Source organism: Seriola lalandi, unplaced genomic scaffold, assembly GCF_002814215.2.
Source record: "Seriola lalandi dorsalis isolate HSWRI2012SDOR001 ecotype SW California unplaced genomic scaffold, Sedor1 jcf7180002054325, whole genome shotgun sequence".
Lineage (NCBI taxonomy): Eukaryota > Metazoa > Chordata > Actinopteri > Carangiformes > Carangidae > Seriola > Seriola lalandi.
In genome coordinates, this window is record NW_019524878.1 from 798,822 (window position 1) to 820,212 (window position 21,391).

The 21,391-nt window shown below is 42.9% G+C and overlaps 1 protein-coding gene across 1 annotated transcript in view; it reads right to left on the minus strand.

Moving 5' to 3' along the window:
- Positions 1 to 20,058, minus strand: part of syt9b (synaptotagmin IXb) — a 36,909-nt gene extending 16,851 nt beyond the window's left edge. Inside the window, exons 1-4 of the mRNA XM_023407010.2 lie at positions 19,355 to 20,058; positions 2,844 to 3,019; positions 1,713 to 1,930; positions 1,031 to 1,571 (exon numbers count right to left, since the gene is read on the minus strand). Of these exons, the coding sequence (XP_023262778.1) occupies positions 1,031 to 1,571; positions 1,713 to 1,930; positions 2,844 to 3,019; positions 19,355 to 19,502 (1,083 nt within the window). The 5' untranslated portion in view covers positions 19,503 to 20,058. The remainder of the gene's footprint in view (positions 1 to 1,030; positions 1,572 to 1,712; positions 1,931 to 2,843; positions 3,020 to 19,354) is intronic.
- Between the last annotated feature and the right edge of the window lie 1,333 nt (positions 20,059 to 21,391).

Sequence of the window (21,391 nt, forward strand, 5' to 3'; positions counted from 1 at the left end):
GGGGGGCAGAGAATAGGAGAGAAGCAAATACATGAAGGGCTGAAACCGGCTGACACTAGGCAGAATGCTAATGGCCTATGAGGCGGTTCAGCCATATACTCGGCTTTGACCTAGTCTTGTGTATTTGACATCTCATTAGCTATATTCTGTGTACCTTATCACTGTCAAGCTTTAAGCTAAAACTGTGCTCCTAATAAAAGTATTGCAGTATAAATGGTTTGTTATTATCCCAGTCTGAACCTGTGCTAGTAGTTTTAGTTTTTGAAAATGTGACTTAGTTTGAAATGTTGCACAAACTATATAATCCTGTGAATTCTCTCTCCACAAAGTAATTGTAATCAGAGTCAAAAGCACTATACACTGTCCTCTGACTTGATAAAGGTGCTGTCTCCTTGCTTGGCCTTGTTGTAACTGCTCATAAACCAGAAAAAGATATATTTCTATCCCAAATGGAGCCTCACCAGCCTGCAATCCTCACTCAACAAGACAGGCAAACCATGAGGATTTCCCTGACTAGGAAGATCTGACTCCCTTACTGAGTTACTCAGTGCACCAACACTTTAGATTTATCCAAGTGAATAATGTAATATAGACAATGTCGCTGTATCTCTGGCAATCCATCCCCTGTCTTATGTCAGTGTAGATCTGGGTCACTACCCCCAAGTGTTTCCTACTGCTTTCATTAAACATTAACTGAGTCTAAGTATATTTCTATGTCTCTGCCTCTTGAAACCACAGATGAGTTCCACTTGGATGGGAAATGAGATACAAGTCCACTGACATATCTCCTTCCAGCTGCTGTTGTAACAGGGTTTTACAGAGTTTCTTGCTCTCTTGATTGTTTGATTTTGGCCAGGCTGAGGAAAAGACATGTGATTTAGGCTGGTGCAGATACTTTTGCCCTTGTCGACCTACGAAATGGAAATATGCTGCAAAAATCTGTGATGTAAATTATGTAAAGTTTCAAACACATTTAGAGGAGAAAGACAGTGACAGAATATTAAGAAATGGATGAAAGTTGGTATCTCACCGAGGTTACATATTGTATGTCTCGGCACAGTTTTGTCTCCCGGGGAAAGTCGGCAAGATCCAGGAAGTTGTCCACCACCACTTGGCCAATCAAATCATGGCGCGAGAACCTGTCAAAGTCGTACACGCTGAAATGCAGCTTTCGGCCTGACAGCTCAGCGTACGCCACGGGAAAGAGAAACACCTCATCGAACACTGGGTTGAGTGTCTTGCGGTGCACCTTGGTCTGGTGCTTGGTTTTGCGGTCGGGCAGTAGGTAGATCTTGACGTAAGGATCGGAGGTCCCTGAGAAGTCCTTGGCGGGAAGGTCCTGGGCCTTGTGGATCTTCACAATCAGCTGCTCAAGGTCAAAGTCAAACTTGAGGATGAAATTGAGACGCCCGCAGCTGTCGGTGTGACGCCCGTCTTCAGCGTCCACCGAACGCTGCTTGTAAAGTTCCGGTTTGATTCGGCCCAAACCAGACAGAGACTCCTGGCGCTGGAACTGAGCAGGGTTGAAGTCCGGATTGGACAAGTTCATCTGACGACGGATGGAGTTGTGTCTGTAACAAAAGATGAAGCACATGAAATCATTCAAAACCTTTTTACTCTTGAGTTCTCGTTGCTGTGATGGCAAATGCTGAAGCCACCGTGTTCCTGATGTATTATACTGTCAGTAGGTTCAGGGATTGACGTGTGCTGACCGTACAGACGAGGTAGGCTCAGTAATCTGTCTCTGGACCCTGTCCCTGGCCAGAGTGTGGACCTGGTTTTTCTCCACCTTGGTCTGGGTCTCCAGTGGGATGTCAGGCGATGTGTGGCTTATCTTTAGGGTTGACTCCGGGACAGCCACGGCCGAAGGCAGCCCTGACGGCTCCTTCACGCAGCCATCCTCGCTGTACTCCCTTTCCTCCCCGTCCACCTGCACAACAGACACCAGTGTTGACATTACTACGAATACTATTTCAGAAATGCTAACTTGGGAGTGATATCTTTGGTTGGGGGATTTGAGGACAGAGCTGTAATTATAGAAAATCGGCGTATATGGTCCCTTGGTGAAGTTTTCTTTAAGACAGCTGGGCAGACGAGAAATTATTATTATTATTTTGTATCACCTACACTCTGGCAGCCATATTGCTTTGGAGTCATGACAAAGATAAAAAGCAGTTTCCAGTGTCACAATAATCTAAGTTTGGGCTGCAAGGGGAGATGCTGTCAGCGCATCAGGGTGTGAATTCTTAACACTCTCTCCTTTGTCTTATCATTTTATATTGGAGAGATTTCAACTACATGAAACATTATGTGCTGCAGGCTTGTTCCTGTAGCGCCACAGCCACACATCCAGGGTCACAGTTTTGTGTGGTGCAGTTATCATGGCTCAGATGTAACATTCCCTAAAGAAGAGTCCAACATTTTGGGAAAAAGGCTTATTCACTTTCCTGCTGAGAGTTAGAGGATCGGCACAGCTACTACATGTAGCTTCTGACGGGCAGCTTAAGCTAGCAGTGATCACAATGCATTCAGCATTTACACCGTGCACGAGGTGTTTCAGTTTATCTATTACATGTTAATGCCAGGTGTAAATTGTGTCCTAAAGTCGCAGTTTGATGACGTATTGTATCATCCCCTCCCCTGCTGTCGATTTCCTAAAAGAGATTACACCCTCTGTAAACCCTATAACCATAACAACCCAGGTTCAATTCTGCGGACTTTCTAGAAACCTTTGTGCGTGTGATAACCTTTGTCTACAATAATGCATCTTTATTGTGTAAACTAATGAAGGCAAAATGCAAATAAACACATAAACTTAAACCTAAACTTCTCCTCGTCTTTACCTCTGTGAGCACGGGCTGCTGGTCTCCTCCCAGGAAGTGCGCCCCTTTGAGGACATCCGGGAGGAAACGGCCGCTCAGTGGCACCCAGCACAGCTTCCATGAGACAAAGAGGGAGACGCTGAAGAGAGCCAGACCACAGGTGGTCACCAGCAGGGACAACAGGCTCACCGATACATCTAGAGATGGAGGAGAGAGAGAGAGACATACACTCATTGAACAGTGAGCACAGGTTTGCCAGTGAAAGAGTCTGGCAGAGACAAACCTGTCTCCCCTGGGAGGACAGACTGTGTTTGTTCAGGATGCGAGATGAGAAAGAAAAAGAATAACATTTCCTCACTGTAGGCAAAAGTTAAAGAAAAAAAAAATTAATTACTCCCATGGATTATCCAACTATATCAACAATTAGAGAGGAACTCATTACCTTGATGATGAGGCGCTGAAACGCAACATAACAGCAGTAAAATTCTAAACAGCCTTCAAGAAGAAAGAATAATCACTGGAGACAAAGAGCGATTCGGCTTTTTAGGGACTCGTGTTTACAGGGAGTTTGTCAGAATCCTTTTTGTATGTTAATTGTTGTTTTCTTTTTCTGTGAAGGTATGTCACTTTCATTTTTCTTTTCATCTCAAGCTTTGCAAAGCATCTCAAAGACGGTGAACAAAAGGAGAAAAACAAAACAAGTCACCTCGAGCCTCAGATGTGATTGGGTGTCTTTACTTTGTGTCTACCAGCAGACTTTAGTTCAAACTCAAGTAAACTTCAATCCCTATCACAGTGACAAGGGGTGTAGGCTACATGTTAACTTGCATATGATCAAAACTTAAACAGACGTTACTGTTTTGGTTCACTGTCACCAATCTGATGGATGTCAGTTCCAGCTCCGACACTCAGCGATTAACTGAATAGATGCCAAAGTGTCAAAGGGCAGACGGGGCTTTGCTCTTGTTGTGATTACAACTACTGGCAGAGTCCTGGGGTAAAAATGTAATCTGACTGTTGGTGCCAGACGGGCTAGTTTGAGTGTTTCCTGAAACTGCTGATCTCCTGGGATTTTCACACACGACAGACCAGAGTTTTTACTCAGAACGGTGTGAAAAACAGAAAAACATCCATTAAGCTGCGGTTCTGTGGATGGAAATACCTTGTTGATGAGAGAGGTCACAGGAGAATGAACAGGCAGAAAAAGGCTACGCGAACTCAGATAACCACTCCTTTATTACTGCGGTGAGCAGAAAGGCTTCTGAGACACAACACCTTAACCTGGGCTATGACAGCAGAGGACCACGTCAGGTTCCTCTCCTGTTCAGCCAAGAGCAGAAATGTGAGACTGCAGTGGACACAGGCTCACCGACACCGGACGTAGCCTGGTCAGATGGTAAGGTAATGGTGGTGTCATGGTGAGGGGGAATGTTTTCTTGGCACACTTTGGGCTCCTTAATCACAGTTGTTGCTGACCATGTGCATCCCTTTATGGCCTCAGTTTACCATCCTCTAATGGCTTCTTCCAGCATGACAATGCTAAAGCCAAATGAAAACAATCTCAAACTGGTTTCATGAATGTGACAGTGAGTTCTGAAATCTGCAGAGATGATGTGATGCAGTCACGTCAACATGTTGGAGGAGGTGGAGCCAATGACACGAAGAGTTGAGGCTGGTTTGAGAGCTGAGGGAGGAACTATACCTAACGTTTTATGGTGTTAATAATGAAGTGCTTATATTTACACATTCTCTCCTTTACAGATGTTATGGGCTCGTCTTTCTCTCTCCTTATGTCTGGACCATGCGTACTGTGTATCCATGACTACACTCGAGGGATGATGTAGAGACATTTGAGACCAAAGGACAACAGTGTTGTTATCCATTAGCAGAGGAGAGAGTTTCTCCCTTTAACTGCCGGCTAATAGCGGGTTGTAGTCGGACAGATAGTGTCCGTCGATAGTGGATACGTCTTTCTCGTGAAACAGCCTTTCACAAACTCAACTAAAAGCCTGGCTCAGACTGTCTGCTGAGGTAAGATGCTCTCAGAGAGGAAGAGTTAGAGAGATGACTGTGCTCTCCGTATCCTTCTCCATCACTGCTTCTCCAGCTTTCTTTTTCTTGCTGGTTCCTTCTGAATCAGGCCCAAAACAGAGAAGGGATGTCTGAATTCTTTGAGTGTCACTGTGACTTTTCAATGGTTGGAACAGTGTTTTCCTAGGTGTTTATTAGTCTCTCCTGCTAACAGAGCTGAGAGAGTCTCTTAATGGGACAATGGAGAGCGCTTCGGCCTGTCTGAGAGGAGCTCATTTACGGATGCCATTAGAGTCCTTCAGTTCAAAAGAAAATTAATTTACAGTCTTTAACATGAAACTACAGGGTGAAGATTCAGAGTCCTGGTGTGACACTAAATTCATGAAAAATCTCTGAGTTGTGTCTTCTCAACAATTTGATTCATCACACACACACACACACACACACTAAACTATGTGTATTTATTTTTTCTGAAAATGGGAAGATTTCTGGAAACCTAAGAAGTGAAAGTGAAATTTGTTTTAATTAAGAGACAAATCTGAGTGAGAAATTAAGATATTTCAGTCATAAACTAAGAGTATAAATGTGATGTGGAATATCGTAGTTATTGATGGTAAAAAGTTAAGTGTCGCGAGAGTACACATGGTGTCACCTGTGGTGATTGGCAGGGGGTGCGGAAGCGGGAGGTCCGAGGGGGGAAGACAGGAGAGACAACCGAGGAAAGAGAAGAGTGCCACCGAAACTAGACTGCACACGTTTCCTCGTTAAAACAGTTTATTGGGCGAGTGTTTGTGCAGGTGCGTGTTCAGGTACAAGTGAACTGCAAGTCAGAGAACCGCGCGCCGGACCGGGAAAGGCCGAGTTCGCCCGAGGACGGAGAGTTTCCGCTGCCGTTGGTGTTGACCGGTTCTTCTTCATGGGCGTCCGCCGAGGAGAGGATTGTGTCTGCCGCACCACACCCGAGCATCACCCAGGCCTGCAGCGGTTCTTTTATTTCTTCCACTTTATTATGTGTGTGTGTGTGTGTGTGTGTGTGTGTGTGTGTGTGTGTGTGTGTGTGTGTGTGTTTTAGAGCTATTTCACTACAGTTTTTCAATTATATTTATATCCAGCTAAGTAATTTACTTATTTATGTAAATATAATTTTGGTTTAATTTTTGAAGAACTGTTTATTTAGGCTTCTGTGCATTTATTTTAAAGGGGTCTAATTTGTGATATTTATGGACTATATTTTTATATTTTTGGATTTTAATGTCAACTTTAAAGGTCAACTCTTTGTTGTGTTTCCAAACTTCAAGTTGTCTGCGGTCAGTCAACCAAACTACAATAAGTTTATAGGCACAAGCGGACAGTGCTGGACAGTTGTTTCGTACTATTAGTGCACTCAATACAGGTAAACCTCCGGGGGTAGCAACCTTAATGCAAAACGATCCCTAAACCACCCCATCAGTTAGCTTACAGCATCTGAGGCAACTGTAGAGCGGCGGGTGCTACAAATGGATTACTGTCACTGCTTTGACAGAAAATGCATTCTCTCGTCTTTCATATTCATGAGGAGTTTTCTCACAGAAACTCGTTGACCTCTAAAGCTCTGTGCACTTACAGCCTGTTTTGTGAGTGATTCATACTATTTTCAAAACTGTTGAATTTACATTCAGAGCTTAAAAACAGAAAATGACTTTAAACCAGACCAGACTTTATTACATTCTGCCACGTCTACATCTTAGAATAAATGACAGAATAACTAGAGACCAACTTTCGATGGGATCACAGCAGCTGCGTTGACGTTCCGACCCGACCGCACCTATCTACAGACTCAGCCTAGATTTAGATCGCAATACACACCTGTACAGTTTTGTGACTCTATATGTGGCAGAACCAGCTATAAGGTAGTTCCTGTAACAGTATGTGTCCCCAGGACCACATTGTACCATGATGACAGCCACACACAGAGGTGAACACAATACCAGCCCTGCTGTTGCAGCTGGTAAAGATGCAGCAAGCCCTGATAGGGGCCATCCAACAGTGAGCGCTGCATTTCATTCTTTGATGACCTCTATGAAAGCCAGGTGAGGGAGAGGATGAGGGGAGAGAGGCAGAATCCAGAATATTTTGTGTTCGTATGACAAAAAGCAGCATTTCGCCGTTCGCTTCCAGTCAGAGAGTGACGCTTTTCATTTCACCTTACCCTCCATCCCTCATCCCACCAGAGCAGCTGTTTGTTTATGACCACCAGGCTCATGATCAGACGTCCCTCCTGGATGAAATGAATGCTGGGTGTGTGGACAGATCTGCAGAGGACCGCCAGGGATGGATCAGGCTTCAAAAAGATTATTTCCCAGGTGCATTTTGAATGTTAGATTAACTGTTGTGTTGAGCTCCATGTCAGTACAGAGAACTGAGTAGTTCAGAAAAATTTAACTCGGTATAGAAAATAAATATTTGTTGCCAACTGGAAAAAAAAAAACACACAAAAAACCCATTCAGAAAAGGTGAAAACACATTTTTAGAAATTTATTTAAAGGTCAAAATATAAAATATCTTTATACAAGTATTCAGACCATTCGTTGGCAGAAATGTGAATTCAATCCACTTGAATTTGATACATAAGTTTTATCGACACGTCAAAGTGTACAAGGAAGGGTCTGAATACTTTCAGAAGCTCACTATTTATACGTCCAGTGTAAAGATCTACACAGAGAATTATCAACTGAAAGTGTACAACATGCAGTTTAATGGCTAAAGATGATGGTGATTAGTGTTGAATGGTATCCATAGCAACAACTATCAATGGCTTATTCCAGCAAAGTAGATGGCTGTAAACACGGACGTAGTGCACTCAGGATGTATTGTAATTTAATTCATGTTTTCATTCATGATGACATCAGCTGTCAGCGGCAACTATCAGGGTGCGGCCGGCGTGACCGAACACGTCGGCCCGCAGACAGCAACAGTTCTGCTCTGTGATTCAGTGAGATCCAGTGAATGGATCTGGCCTCAGCTACTGCACGTTAGCAACAAGGACGACTTTAAAGAACGGGTGGCATATTTCAGACGGGGTATTATGAAAAATGTGTCATTAGGATCTTTTGGTTGGTTCTGTTTGAATATCAAAACACAAGGTTGATTTCAGTATCACGAGTGTTACTGAAGCTTTCATTCTTCGAGACTTCACCAGCTTTTAAATGTGATTAAACCTGCACCGTTTGAAGATGACGCAGCTCTTCCTACAGAACATGTTAGCACTCAACCAGCAGACATTGAGCAAACTTAACGTCCGTCCATCTGATGAATATAAATACAAACCATCACTGCTTCTTCTGAAATATTTGTCTCTTTAGCTGCTGAATGCCCCATTATGTTCACCAACAAATCGCCAACTTCCTCTGTGGTTTCTCTTTGGGTTTCTCACTACGAGCGACCAGATTCATAACACACACACGTCATTTGATCTGTCGTCGATGCTAAAATATTGATTGGTGCAGCTTCTGAATAATGTTATTAGAGATGGATGAGGAGAGAAGAAAACTCAATGACTTTTGGGAAAAGAAACGCCTCAGATAAAGTCACCATTAATCAGAGGAGCGAAAAGGAATCTAAACATCAGAACTCAACAGATCAAGAATATTATGAGAAAATGTAAAACTTTCACACGCACAGTCTGCAAACTGGATTTAGTATTGAAATTTTAAATATACCCTTCTTAAAGCTAATTGTAATTCTAATGGTCTGAGAGCGGGCTAGACGTCTGCGCCTCGTCCTTGCCTCTAAAGTTTTCTGACTTTGGCCAATCACAGGTCTTTTCTGAGAGAGAAAAGCATTCCTATTGGCTGTTATACAAATGCAGAGGCACGTCGCTTCAGATGGACATGTGTCAATATCGGTGAAGCGTTTCAGTGATGGAGAGAACTCGCTGTACTTCCTGACCGCTAATTTCATTGTCCTGTAATATCTCAGTGTGTTGTAAAGGTTGTTTGTTTAGGTAGATTCACCAAGAAAGCAGGTGATGAGTGACTGTGTTGCTAATGGTTTAGCCCTCTGCTAACTGTAGCCAAAGGCTTATGGCGTGCGTGTGTGAAGCGTGTGCGTGTGTGAAGCGTGTGCGTGTGTGAAGCGTGTGCGTGTGCCTGTGAGAGCAGCTTTAAGTTCCTTTAAGTCTTATTTTCAATAACGAAACGATTTGCATGTAACATCTCTTTTGAATTAAATTTGATGTATTATAGCACAATAAAAACCAAAGGAGTGTGATGCGTGCTGCGCAGTATGTTCATTAGAATTAGAGCACAGTCAGCGCTATCCTCGGTGAAATGAGGCAGGTTCTCCTGTGTGCGGCTCTGAACTGGGCACCAGCTGGGAGGAACTGAAAGCGGTGGAGAGATGATATACTGTGTGTGTGTGTGTGTGTGTGTGTGTGTGTTTGTGTGTGTGTGTCCCGGCACAGAACGGGGCTTGTGTTCTCAGCTGGCACAGATAGAGAGTATGCAGCTTGTGCAGCTCTAAGCTTTGATGTGCCAAATAGTTCATGCATTTGTTTCATGAAAAATAGAAAATATTTCACGCCCAGAATTAAGCTTTTCTGTATCTAAATGAAATTACAGCTCAGGATATTAGTAATTTCTCTTTACATTAACCCTGTTCGCATCCAAAGCAAAGCATTTTCCCTTGAACCACCTTCCTTTTTTTTTTTTAAATATCGGAGTCAAAAACTAAATGTTGAAAACACTGTTGCTCCTTCTTTGATAAGTTTCGCTTTTAAAATGAGCAAAACAGCCCAGACGAGCCTGTGGCTTCATTCAATTACCTTTTGTTAGAGCCTTTTCTAAAGCCACAGGGTGTCTCCGCTTTTCATGTCCTCTTGCAGGGTGCAATCAAGGCACCAAGGCCTAAATCCCCGTACAGCTGGTGGCAGTTAATTGGATTCAGGAGCTCCAATAATCAGTGAGCTCACTCCTCTCTAAAGGAAGTCGACAATTATAATTAAAAAAGGTTAGACAGGTTTTGATTAGTGTAATTGTCGGTGGTGGGGTTGCTTGAGTTTGTGTGAATATGGATGACAGAATAAAGTATAAAGTGTCCAACACTGAGGTGTTAGTGGTGACTTACATCAAAGCCTAAGTGGTCAGTAAAGCTGTAAAAGCTCTTACTCGCTTCTCATTTGACTCTTTTGGTACAAAAACACACACACACACACACACAGACACACACACACACACATGTCCACATTAATTAACCATCATTTCACAAGCAGTAACATTAACCAAATACGTCCTCATGTTCTAATTTAAGGGTGTGACTGTTGTTCTTACAATGTTTAAACAATGGAATAGTCATTAAATTGTCCATTAGCTTAAAAGGGTCAGTTTTCCACAAAACATTATTGTCATGGTTAATGTACGACCAATAATCAGACCGGTTCCAAATCAGCTCAATACCATTTCACTCTAATTGAAAAAATGATGAAATTAAAACATCGGAATTCCTGCACATTTATGGGTTATTAGATTTAATGATTGTATGTCACACTGACGGCTGAGTTATTGTGAACGTACCGTGATTATTTTACACCTGGCGTCGCTGGTGGGGACACGGTTTATCGATCTGCCATTGATGATAGGTTCAGGTGTGAGAAGAACACCGCAGAGCATCTTGTTTCAATCACCAATAACACACACACACACACACACAATCAACCAGCTGTTGTGTAGAAAATACAAAATAAAAGCAGCTGAGCTCTTGAAGCCACAGGGAATGTGTCGCCAGCAGGAAGCACATCAGTGGGAGAGTTCAGAGTCCAACAATGCCAATGGATTTCCCTGATAGAAGGCCGAGGCCGAGGGACTCTCCTGCCTCTGAAGTGAATCAAGCTTAAAACCCCAAAGCGAACAAACACACAGATGGCTGCTTTTATTGATTCGCACTAAATCTCCTTTTGATGAGGCCTTGTGTAAATCAACAACATGCTCTAAGCTGCCTGATTATCCAGCTACACCGCAGAAAGGCTTATTGCTATTGGACCTCACAAAAGGTCGCAACTGAAACAGCAAAAGAGCCAACTCCACTAACTATGAAATTTAAATGTTCCTGCCAGTTGCACATGTTTAATTCATCATGTGTGTTATTGTGACAGGCACTCTCTCTCTCACACATGCTGACGCACCATCACGTTTGTCTCCTGTCAGGGACTGGGAGACTTCTCAAGCACGAAGAGAAGAAGAACTTAGTCATTAACCTTTGAGAGAGAGAGAGAGAGTTTGCAATCTTTGTGTGTTCGGGGGTGTAGCTGTTCTAACTCAGAACACAGACATTGTACAAATAGAGCAGGAATCAGTGTAGAAATCTGTAAATTAGTTTAAAAATTCTTCTCACAGCTTCAGATCATGCTTAATAATCATTTTAACAGTATCACGAATAATCCATTGATTCATATTCTGTTCAGATTTGGTTAGAGTGATCACATGAACTGCTAGCAGCTGATTCAGTGGGTTATTTTATCATTTTACACCAATACACTCTTTGACTATGATAAAGGCTAATATCTCTGAAACAGTGACTTTCTCTTTTATCTCCTCTACCAAGGAGCTTATGTTTTCACCTGTGTCCATCTGTTTGTTTGTTTAAGCAAGATCACGCAAAAAGTACGGAGCTGATTTGCACCAAACTTGGTGGAGGGAAGGAACGTGGGCTACAGAAAAGACCTTGGATTTTTGTGCAGATTTGGATGAATTTCTGTTTTTTAAAAACATTTTTTATCACTTTCCTTAACATCGCTGTTTCTCAGGAAATAATGTTTGGATTTTAATGTAGAAAAAATCATATTTATTATGTTTGTTTAATTTGTGCAGAGCCAGATAATGGAAGAAAATGCTGAATCTGTATTACACACTGAGTTGCACTTATTATTGACAGTAAGTAGCAGTGCACATCCCACCAGCTGCATTTGGGAACAGTTACATCAGTATTTCATTCAAGATGCAACTAATAAAATTACACAATAACAACAGCAATGAGGCAATCCATTCAGCTACATCTTCCAGAAGGATTAAAATAACAGTATATGGTACAGAGATGTGCGCAGACATTTAGGAGGCTAAACTGAAAAAAGGGTGGGAGCCGCCGCTGCCTCTCTCGTTACTGTTGATGTAGTGGCAGGAAGTGACTTTGCTGATCCCAAAAACCATGGTAGGGCCACACCTCTAGCGGGCTAATACAAAGCTTGGAGCCACACGGTAGACGTGTCTGTAACGTATTCGAAGGCAGTTTGTAGGCACGATATCTTTCCGCTGACAGGAAGGGAATACATGTCAGCACACTAATTACTGAATTATTGTGTCCCGTGTTTTCGTACTCCCTTCTGGTCTCCCTCCCTGTCTGTCAAAACTCTGTCTCATTTATTTTGTACGAAGCCCCAATTATCATCAGCAGCGAAAATGTAATTCCCTGGAACACATGCCCGGCTCTGCAGTTTGCAGTTAAAGGAAATGTTTGTTGAACTCGAATCAAACACCCACAAACCCTTACAACAGGCACAAATTATTTTATTTGAATTACTGCAACTACCAAGCAAGTGAGCAGTCTAGACTTTAGACTTTAATTTCTCATCTCAAAACAGAGTCCCTGTTGCACTTCTTTCAGAATTTCTCCTGAAAGCAAAACCCCAGGATGTTTGCACGTGTTTAATGAATAACAAGAACCAATATCAGATTTAATGATGGACACGATTTTGTAAAGCGAGGAGGTAAACATTCGACCCACTGAAGCCAGGAGCAGAACTAAATGCAATCGCTGAAATCACTGCAGAACTACTGGTTGCCAGTGGGGAAAGGTTGAAACAGGCATAATACAATCCTACAGACGTGTGTGTGTGTGTGTGTGTGTGTGTGAGAGTGAGAGTAGAGCAGCAGAGCTCTACAGGCTGTGTTACAAACAGCATTCAAAGACTGCTTACATCTGCCAGGCTCCCACTCTGAGACATGGACGTCAAAGTAAGCTCAGAAATGATTCCAAGGTGCTTCTCTCTGTCAGCTCTACCAGAGGCTCATCAAGAGACATAAGACATCTTCACTTATCAGCGGAAGAGACAAGCAGCCAATCTACACAACAATGTTGATCATCGTGTTGGGCTCGAAGCCAAACTGCTGCTCACACTCCAAACGGCTCCGTGAAAGAAGAACTACAGAGGAAAACGGTTGTGAGAAATCAAAAACTGGAAAGATGCCGGCACGCTCATTTCTGGGCTGCATTGGACGATGAGGTCATAAAGCAAACAAGATGTCCAGAAAGCAGCTGATCTAAAGGATGACCTTTAAAAACTCCAGAAAGACCCGTGAACCGTCTCTCCAGAGGTGTTCAACACACAAACGGGTCCCGGTCTATAATGGAAGGCAGGAAGTCTATAAAGATAGTCCTTTATTAATCCCACAGTGGGTACGTTTGCAGTGTTACAGCAGAAAAGTGGACGGTACAAAGAAAAGAAAACGCAGCAAGATGTCAATATCAAATACTTAAAAAAGATAAATAATAGATAATTATATATTATGTACAATTAGATTAAATATAACAGATAGCAGCAGATAAGGGATATTACACAGATGGTGCGTGTTAATTATTGCACACGATGAGTTGTCAAATACATATCTAAGTCCAAGAACAACCAGGGGACTCCAAAAATTTTAACCATAACACAAATAGAGGCCATGTACTAATAAGTAAGTAATAATTTCACTTAAAACATAGAAATATCATCTTTGCAGTGTTTTTTAAAGTGCAGGACAAATGAAAGACAAGATGAATTAGTTTATCAGAGAATGCTGCAAACTTTCCCACATTATTTAATTTTTCATTAACATAAATGTGTCTGTACGTTCAGTCGAGCCTGATGTGTGTTTGTGTGTGTGTGTTTGTGTGTGCGTGTGTGTGTGTGTTTGTGTGTGCGTGTGTGTGTGTGTGTGTGTGTGTAGGCCAGAAGGGTAAGGTCAGTGGCCAACTGCATTCAGCGTGACAACAGAAGAGAGAGCTATGAATATCTGTGACATATGAAGCTCACACCTGTACACAAGCAGCGAAATACTGGGTTGTATAAACACAGACTCCCATAGAGAGCGTCTCTGCGCTTCCCTTTTGTTATTAACTGTATATGTCATGATAATAACCGCTGCGTACCACACTACGACTTCAGGCCGTCAGTCGAACCTGCCAGTCTGATCTATTTTATTGTTAGTTTTATTCTTGTTTCCTCAGCGCAGCATCATGTCTGTGGTTGCGAGCTTTAGAGGTGATGGGTGGATACTGAGATCCCTGTGCCTCTGAAGGAGGTTCATTATAGGTCCATCACAGACGCCAACCCGAGACAATCGCTATAATGCCAGTTTATTCCTGTTTATTGTCCAGCACACCTACACAGGAATTAACCTGCAACTAAACTGCAGTAATTGTGTAAACGTCACAGCTGAATGGCTGATTCATTGGGACAGCAACTCTCCCACACATAAGCTTTGTATCTTCATTTATGACTGTAAATAACTGACATGATCTCTTTACAACGACATAGGACACTGCTGGAATGTGAAATGTCCACTTTTCATTATGTTTGGCCACGCAAGCTGCACGGCTCCAGACATGGCAACTGTGGGTCGTTCAGTTGGTCAGTCTGTGGTCAAAACTCAAATATCTCTTACGTGGTAAGCATTGTACCTGCTAAACATTAGCATGTTAGCTTTGTCATTGTGAGCATGTCAGTATGCTGATGTTAGCGTTAATCTGTAGTACCTCTAAAGTACCACAGCAGCTAGCATGGCTGTAGACTTTAAGTTGTTTTAAGGATTATGTGTTTCTAACCTTTCAACCCGCATCAGATACATGACGCATGGTGGCCAAACTACAACAATGGCCTCTTATTTAAATCACCATTTAAAAAGACAGACGACGCATTGGGGCTGAGCAATATGACTTCAAATCAATATAACGATGTAAAGCACAATTATTAAGAGAAGATTAAGCAGAGGAAGACCATGATTATGACCAATTTATTGTTTTGTGCAGCGTCCAATGCTCGCTACTGGCAGAGAGTGAGCACCAGATCATAGAGCCAGCTTATTAAACTCTTCAAAGTACAGTCGTCCCTCCTCTGAGGAGCCCGGCGCTGAGAACAGTTCAATAAGCTGCAACAGCCAAGTCAGCAGTGGGTCAATAAGAGACAGTAGCTGGGGTGAAAGGGCATTGCAGCGTGGGTTTAAGGGGAGGAACGGAGATGATGTCCTGGAAATGACTTTTACAGAAGGTGCGTAGATAACACATGGAGAAATCTACTTTTTCAAGAGAAAGTTGTGGAACGGCGAAGAGAAGAGAGGAGACATTAACTTTATTGGGCTCATTGAAAAATACCACCAGAGGCTCCACGATTTCTAAACCAAATATCCAATAACGTTACGTTGCCTGGCAACAATTCTCTCAAAATGCAATCAAGGGTGTAATGGAACCTAATCTATTTCCCCCCACCATTTAATCAATCCCTCATCTTAGAGACCAAGATATGAAAGTGCTTTGTGAATTTCAACTTTCAGATGGAACATTGTTCCCATGACTGTGACTTGTCTCCGTCTCTTCTGGTAAAAATATGAAACCATCATGTTCCATTCAGAGGCGGCCATTGTTGTCTGGCACAAAAAAAAAAAAAATAACATGTAGTAATAATGTAATAGGTCTCTGCATGTTTCCAACTGCAAGTTTGAGCTGGAGAAGCCGAAGCAGACGGGGAAGGAAATTTAGTTTTATTCTCTTACTGGGATAAAACTGTGTGACTAGTTTTCCTCGTTACAGTATAATGTGTTTGTTTGTTCACGGTGTGAAGATTTATGCCTCACTAAATCTAAATGGGTTACACCAAACCACACTAGCTCTCACTTAGAGATTAATTGGTACTAAATAGTTAGACTCAGTAACTTCAGGGTGGAACTGTTGTGCAGCTGAGTTCACTGACAACTCTCACATTAGCTGGTAGAGGGATGTGCTACGTTGATATACGAGGATATGGTTGACATACCTGAACTAACACTTGATGAACATTTTGTTTAAAAATGATGTGATGACAGATTTTAAATGATATCTCAAAAACAAAAACCCCGGTAAGTTAGTTTAATCACAGTCTCTGCTCTCGAACGCCCTGAACTGTATGAATACTACAAACTTCCTCCGTGTAAGCAAACACTATGTAAATAAGACAAAGCCTGTATTTACAAAGGATTTGCAAACAAGTTAAATATACCTCTAGCCCGCTTTATAATTAGTTGAAAGCTTTTAAATAAACAGAACTGGTGTTTCCTAGCAACCAATTTACATATTACTAAAGTATTTACTAACCCAGACATGCGCTATGTGTTAATAGTACAACCCAGTTCAAGGGGTAAGTTACTTCTACTTATATAGTTTAAAAGAGCAACAGAGAAGCAGCGATTGTAGGAGACGTGGCTTCGCGGCCGCTGGTAGTTAGAGCTAACAGCCACGAGCAGCTACTGTCAGACAGGAAGCCTGGTGGAGCATTGACAGTCACCAGAAGGACATTGATGAAGATTCATATTGAATAGGAAATTTTCCACTACACTAACTGGCATTTATCAGGCTTGGAAGCACCGAACGGCCTTTTAAAGTTGGCGCAGCAGCTGCTGCCGTAGTCCGTAAGGTCTCCCTGTGAAACGGACCTCAGAGTGTGGCCTGTGTCGTCATGGTAAAAATAAAATGGTGGAGCCTAATCAGCCTAATCAAGGTGAAGGGAAAGTATCCAAATGGACAAAAATCTTGTTTTTGAGTAATAAAAAAACACAAAGAAAAATTCTCAAAACTGGCAGCAACATGGTGGAACTTTAAGAGTTGTCCTCTCGTCTATTCCCAGTTCGTTTTCACCGAGAGCCCCTCCTCGTGTTTTGCGGTAAAAATGGAGGTTACAACATAATTGTCTTTGCATGTGATGACATTGTCTGAAGCTGCACTGTGCGTTGAAGCCCTGAGATTATCAGATGACTTTGAATTAGTCAGTAGAGTGATTCCCAGTCCTCGCAGATTTGTGGCCAAATGTTTTGGGACAAACAGTTGCACTTAAATATAGCAGCTTGTTTTTGTCCAAATGTGAACAGTTTTTGACCTCGATCTATGACGTGCACATTTATGGAAATATAGATATCGGACTGCAAAATAAATTACATAAAAGACTGCCGGGTACGAAGGGGCAGTTTGGAGGTTAAGATTTAGGATTGTGCACCAGCAGCCGGTGGCATCATGGAGGTCCAGTCAGGAGCAGGCTGTATATTCAGGAGTACGTTGTTGTTGTTGTTGTAGTAAGTAGTACGTTTTTCACAGAGGTACCATAACAGGCAGATAATGGGCCCTCGGGAGCACATGGGTGATTTGATCCAAATCTACTGATAGTTTGAGGTACAAATTTAGGAACAAAGGTACAAAGTTCAGTCTGAAGTAAGAGTACACTTACTGAGCACACACAATCATTTAGCTGCAAACGGTTATCGATCATAGTTGCTTTTATGGATTTTGCTGTTTTTGAGTAAGTGCTTCACCAGGAAGTAAAATTCTCTATATTACACTTGAGCTGACAGCTGAATTTTGGAGCCTTCAGTCACCAGGGAGTTACAGTGCAAAAAGCTCAGCTTCATACGCAAACGCACACGACACAAGCAACACAGCCGTGAACCTTTGGCTACAGTTAGCAGAAGGCTAAACTATTAGCAACATTCAACATAGCCACTCATCAGCTGCTTTCATGGTGAATCCACCTTTATAGCGCGATGGAAAGATTGCTACTGCATGTTTAATTCAGGATGGATTGGTACTAATTTGTACATCAAATGACTAAAAACTATTTTGTACATTTACAGCGGATCAAACCGTTCACAAAGCGGTTTCACATGGGCTCATTATCTGCCTCTTATTGTACTTATAAGTAGAAGAAGAATTGAGTGTGAAACCACTTGTTTGGGTGTCGCCGCTGGTTCTCGCCTCTTAGAAACACTTAGGAAATTGTGAAATGGACAAAACTTCAGAGTACCAGAGAGCAGTTCCCCCACTCCAGTCGCTCCCACTCAGCTCGGAGGAATAGTTGTTTGTTGTGGATCAAACCGTGTGTGTGTGCATTTAGAGCAGTCTAATACAAGAGGAAATGGGTCACAGCTCCTCAGGGGAACCAATCTGGTAGCCTGAACTTCCTCTTCATCATACATGTTTAATGATGAATTGTAACGTGTTTAAAGGCAACGAAGAAACAACAATATACATGTAAACAACCCCCCCCACACACACACACACACACACACACGAAGAGGAAATAAATCCCCAAACATGCATATATGTATACTGTCGTTCCTGTGTGCGTTGCAAATATAATCAAACAACCTAAATGCTATGCATGATATGTATGTGCACACATACATATCATCCTCTAACATCACCAAACGCACATGCACCCACACTGGCACTGAAGATTTCATTACAGTCGATGAGATGCCTGGTTTTGTGAAATCATAAATCATCAATCATCAATATTCTGGTATTTAAGGGCCATTGCAAAGTGGTCTCCGTCCCTATAGAATTCCTACCACCTAGGATTTGTTTTGCAGTGAAATTTCTCTTCTGTCCTAAAACACATTACAGTGTAGACGGAGCCTTTTCAAAGAGTTTCAGAGAGAGTCAGAATTGTTTTTTGACCCGTTCCTTTCCAGCAAACTCAGAAAATTGTCTCTGCTGCCAACACTGAAGAAATTCCAGCCAACTGGGGAGTTTAAAATAACTGGTTTAGAGATCACTGATCTCCTTTTATTTTTGCTGGAGCAGTCAGGGAGCAGAGTAAAGGGGAATGATCGGGTGGGGCTCTCTCTCTCTCTCTCTCCTTCTCTCTCTCTCCCTCTCTATCTCTCTCTCTCTCCTTCTCTCTCTCTCTCTCTCTAAAAGAGAAACCAAACCAGCACATTCACGCAGTGTTGGATGCTGTACTGGACTTGCCGATACACACGAACTGTATAGATGTGTAATACTTTGTGGGTTCTGTCTGTAGTAATGGAGCCAAGCAACAAGTGAATCACGGTGTGTGTTCGTGCACTTTTTACTTGCAAAAAACCCGGCTTGTCTTTTGTTGTTAGACTGGCCATTAAGTGACAAAGCAAATCATCTGTCAGTGTCTCCACACACACTTTAATGTAAAGGAATCATCATTTAAATCTGACAATTAGTGGCACAGTTGTCAAAGCAAGTGGAAAGATTGCATTGCAAGGACAGAATAGAATCAAAATTAGTTGTTTATCAGTTAAATTCCACTTTTTTTTTGTTAAATTCCTGTTTGGAAAAGTTTAAAAGTGGAGATGCCTCATAGCTGATGAATAAAAATGCTAAATGGGGATTAAAGTCTGCTCAATCTTCCTCCCAAGATAAATTCGTCTTACTCAGCCTCACACTCACTCAAAACTCAGCCTTAAACTCTCAGACAGAGGACTGTGGAGCCTGACCTGAGTCGGTGTAGCGCGGTCTGGCCAGGTCCCTGAAGTAGTAGATGAAATCCAGGCAGTTGTCGTCCTGCACCTCTCCCCTGGAGCACAGGTCCGACAGCAGTTCCAGCGCCTTTCGACAAATCTCATCCTCTCTTTCTGCAGGCATTGCCCTCCAGCATCCTTCTGACTGGTCGGCCACTCCGGCTGATCCTCCACCACCTCTCACGCACACTCACACACACAGTCACTCTCTCTCACACACGCACACACACACACACACACACACACACACACACAGCCTCCACCAGCGCAAAGGCGCACGAGAAGCACCGCGGCTGCTACACCCCTGGAAAGGTCCGGCGCGCGCGATGCATCCGCGAAATCCACTGAAATCCGAGTTAGTCAGAGTTTGGACGGTTGTTTAGAAGAGGAAGGTTTCAGCTGACAGGGAGAACTTTTATAAAAAACCTCTGTGTTTGCATGGTTGTGTTGTTCAGCAGTGAAATAACGGCTCCAAAGCAGCGCGCAGCTCTCGCTCTCCTCCTCTTCTTTTTTCCTTCCTCTCTTTCCTCCTCTTCTTTCCTTTCTTTTCTTTCTTTGCTCTCTGCTTCTCTCTCTCTCTCTCTTTGCTCCGCTGAATCACTTCTGAGCCTCCAGGTTTCAGCAGCGCCAGTCAACAAGGTCCGTGAATGAATGCTCGGCTTTCACTGCGCTCAGTTTCCTTTTTTTCTCAATGCACCGGGATACAGAGAGACAGACAGGAAGTTCTGCCTCCATCACCCCCCACCCCCCCAACACCCCTCACCCCCACCAGCAGCATCACCACCACCTGCTATCCAAAGAGCAGCCTCACAGAAGTCCTCTGAGGAAAAGCCAGTGATGATTTAGATGTGTATAAGAGACAGCACACACACACACCCACACACACACACACCCACCTACCCATCTTCTCTTTTGTCTAATGAGTAATGTGAAAGATCTGATTCCTCTCACCAGGTGAACTCATGAGTAATGAAGTAATATCCTCTGTGCTGCCGGGTATCAGATGTTTAAACAGTGTAAGGGGCCCAAACACCTGAGAGGGGCCCACATACACGAGCCTGACCTTTACTGATGGAAGTAATGAAGGGCGAGCACGACAGATAAATGTCACATTAAAGCCCTGCTGAAGGAGCTAATAACGGCCTCCCTATACCTCAGTCTCTCTCTCTTTGTCTGTGTCTGTGAAGTATTAGGAGAGGACCTTTAAGCCCCATCAACAAATAGCTCCAAGCAACATAAAAATAACTCTCCCTATGAAGCTTTTAATATCCTTGGCAGCTGCATATAGAAGAGGCTGATTACTAAACTGACCCCAGAGACAATATGGAGAGAGTAGGGTCCTCAGACGTGAGGTGTGTTACCTTTTAGCAGCTTTGTTTTCCTCTAAAAACATTTACTTATTGCTGCACAATCAATATTTATGTATGAACAATTGATGGAATAACTACACAGAGCAGAAACACCAGAAATTCAAGTAATTCAAAGTCAAAACATCTCCAACCAAGAAATAGTCTGGTAAAGCAGCTGTATGCCTTTAAACTGACCGACGTGAGAGTTGGATCGATCTTGTAGCTCTCCGCCAGGAAGCAAATAAGCGTCTTTTGTTGAACCGTCCTTTGATGCTAAAGTTGTTCCATGTCTGCTGGATATGCAAATATAAGTATCAGTTCAACAGCTAACGAAGGGCCTTAAACCCTCAAGTTTTAGTGGAAAAAAAAGTTATGTGGTCGCAACAGTAAGGGCGGGAACAGCTGGTGACGCACAGCGAGAGTTCTCCGTGGACACGGACCGTCTCACTTCGGTTCAGCCTTCACGGTCTACGACGGCCACGAAGGGCCACTCCTTCGTAGGCCGCGTCCTCTGGAGGATTCGGCCCCTGAGTTGAGACGCAGATTAAAACTGATTGAAGTTTACGTATCGGCATCAGGACGCGCTCCCTCCGACGCTCGGTCGCTGCTGTCAGATCTAACAAAGAACACGACCTTTTTCTGTGATACCAGCTCAGTCACTGGT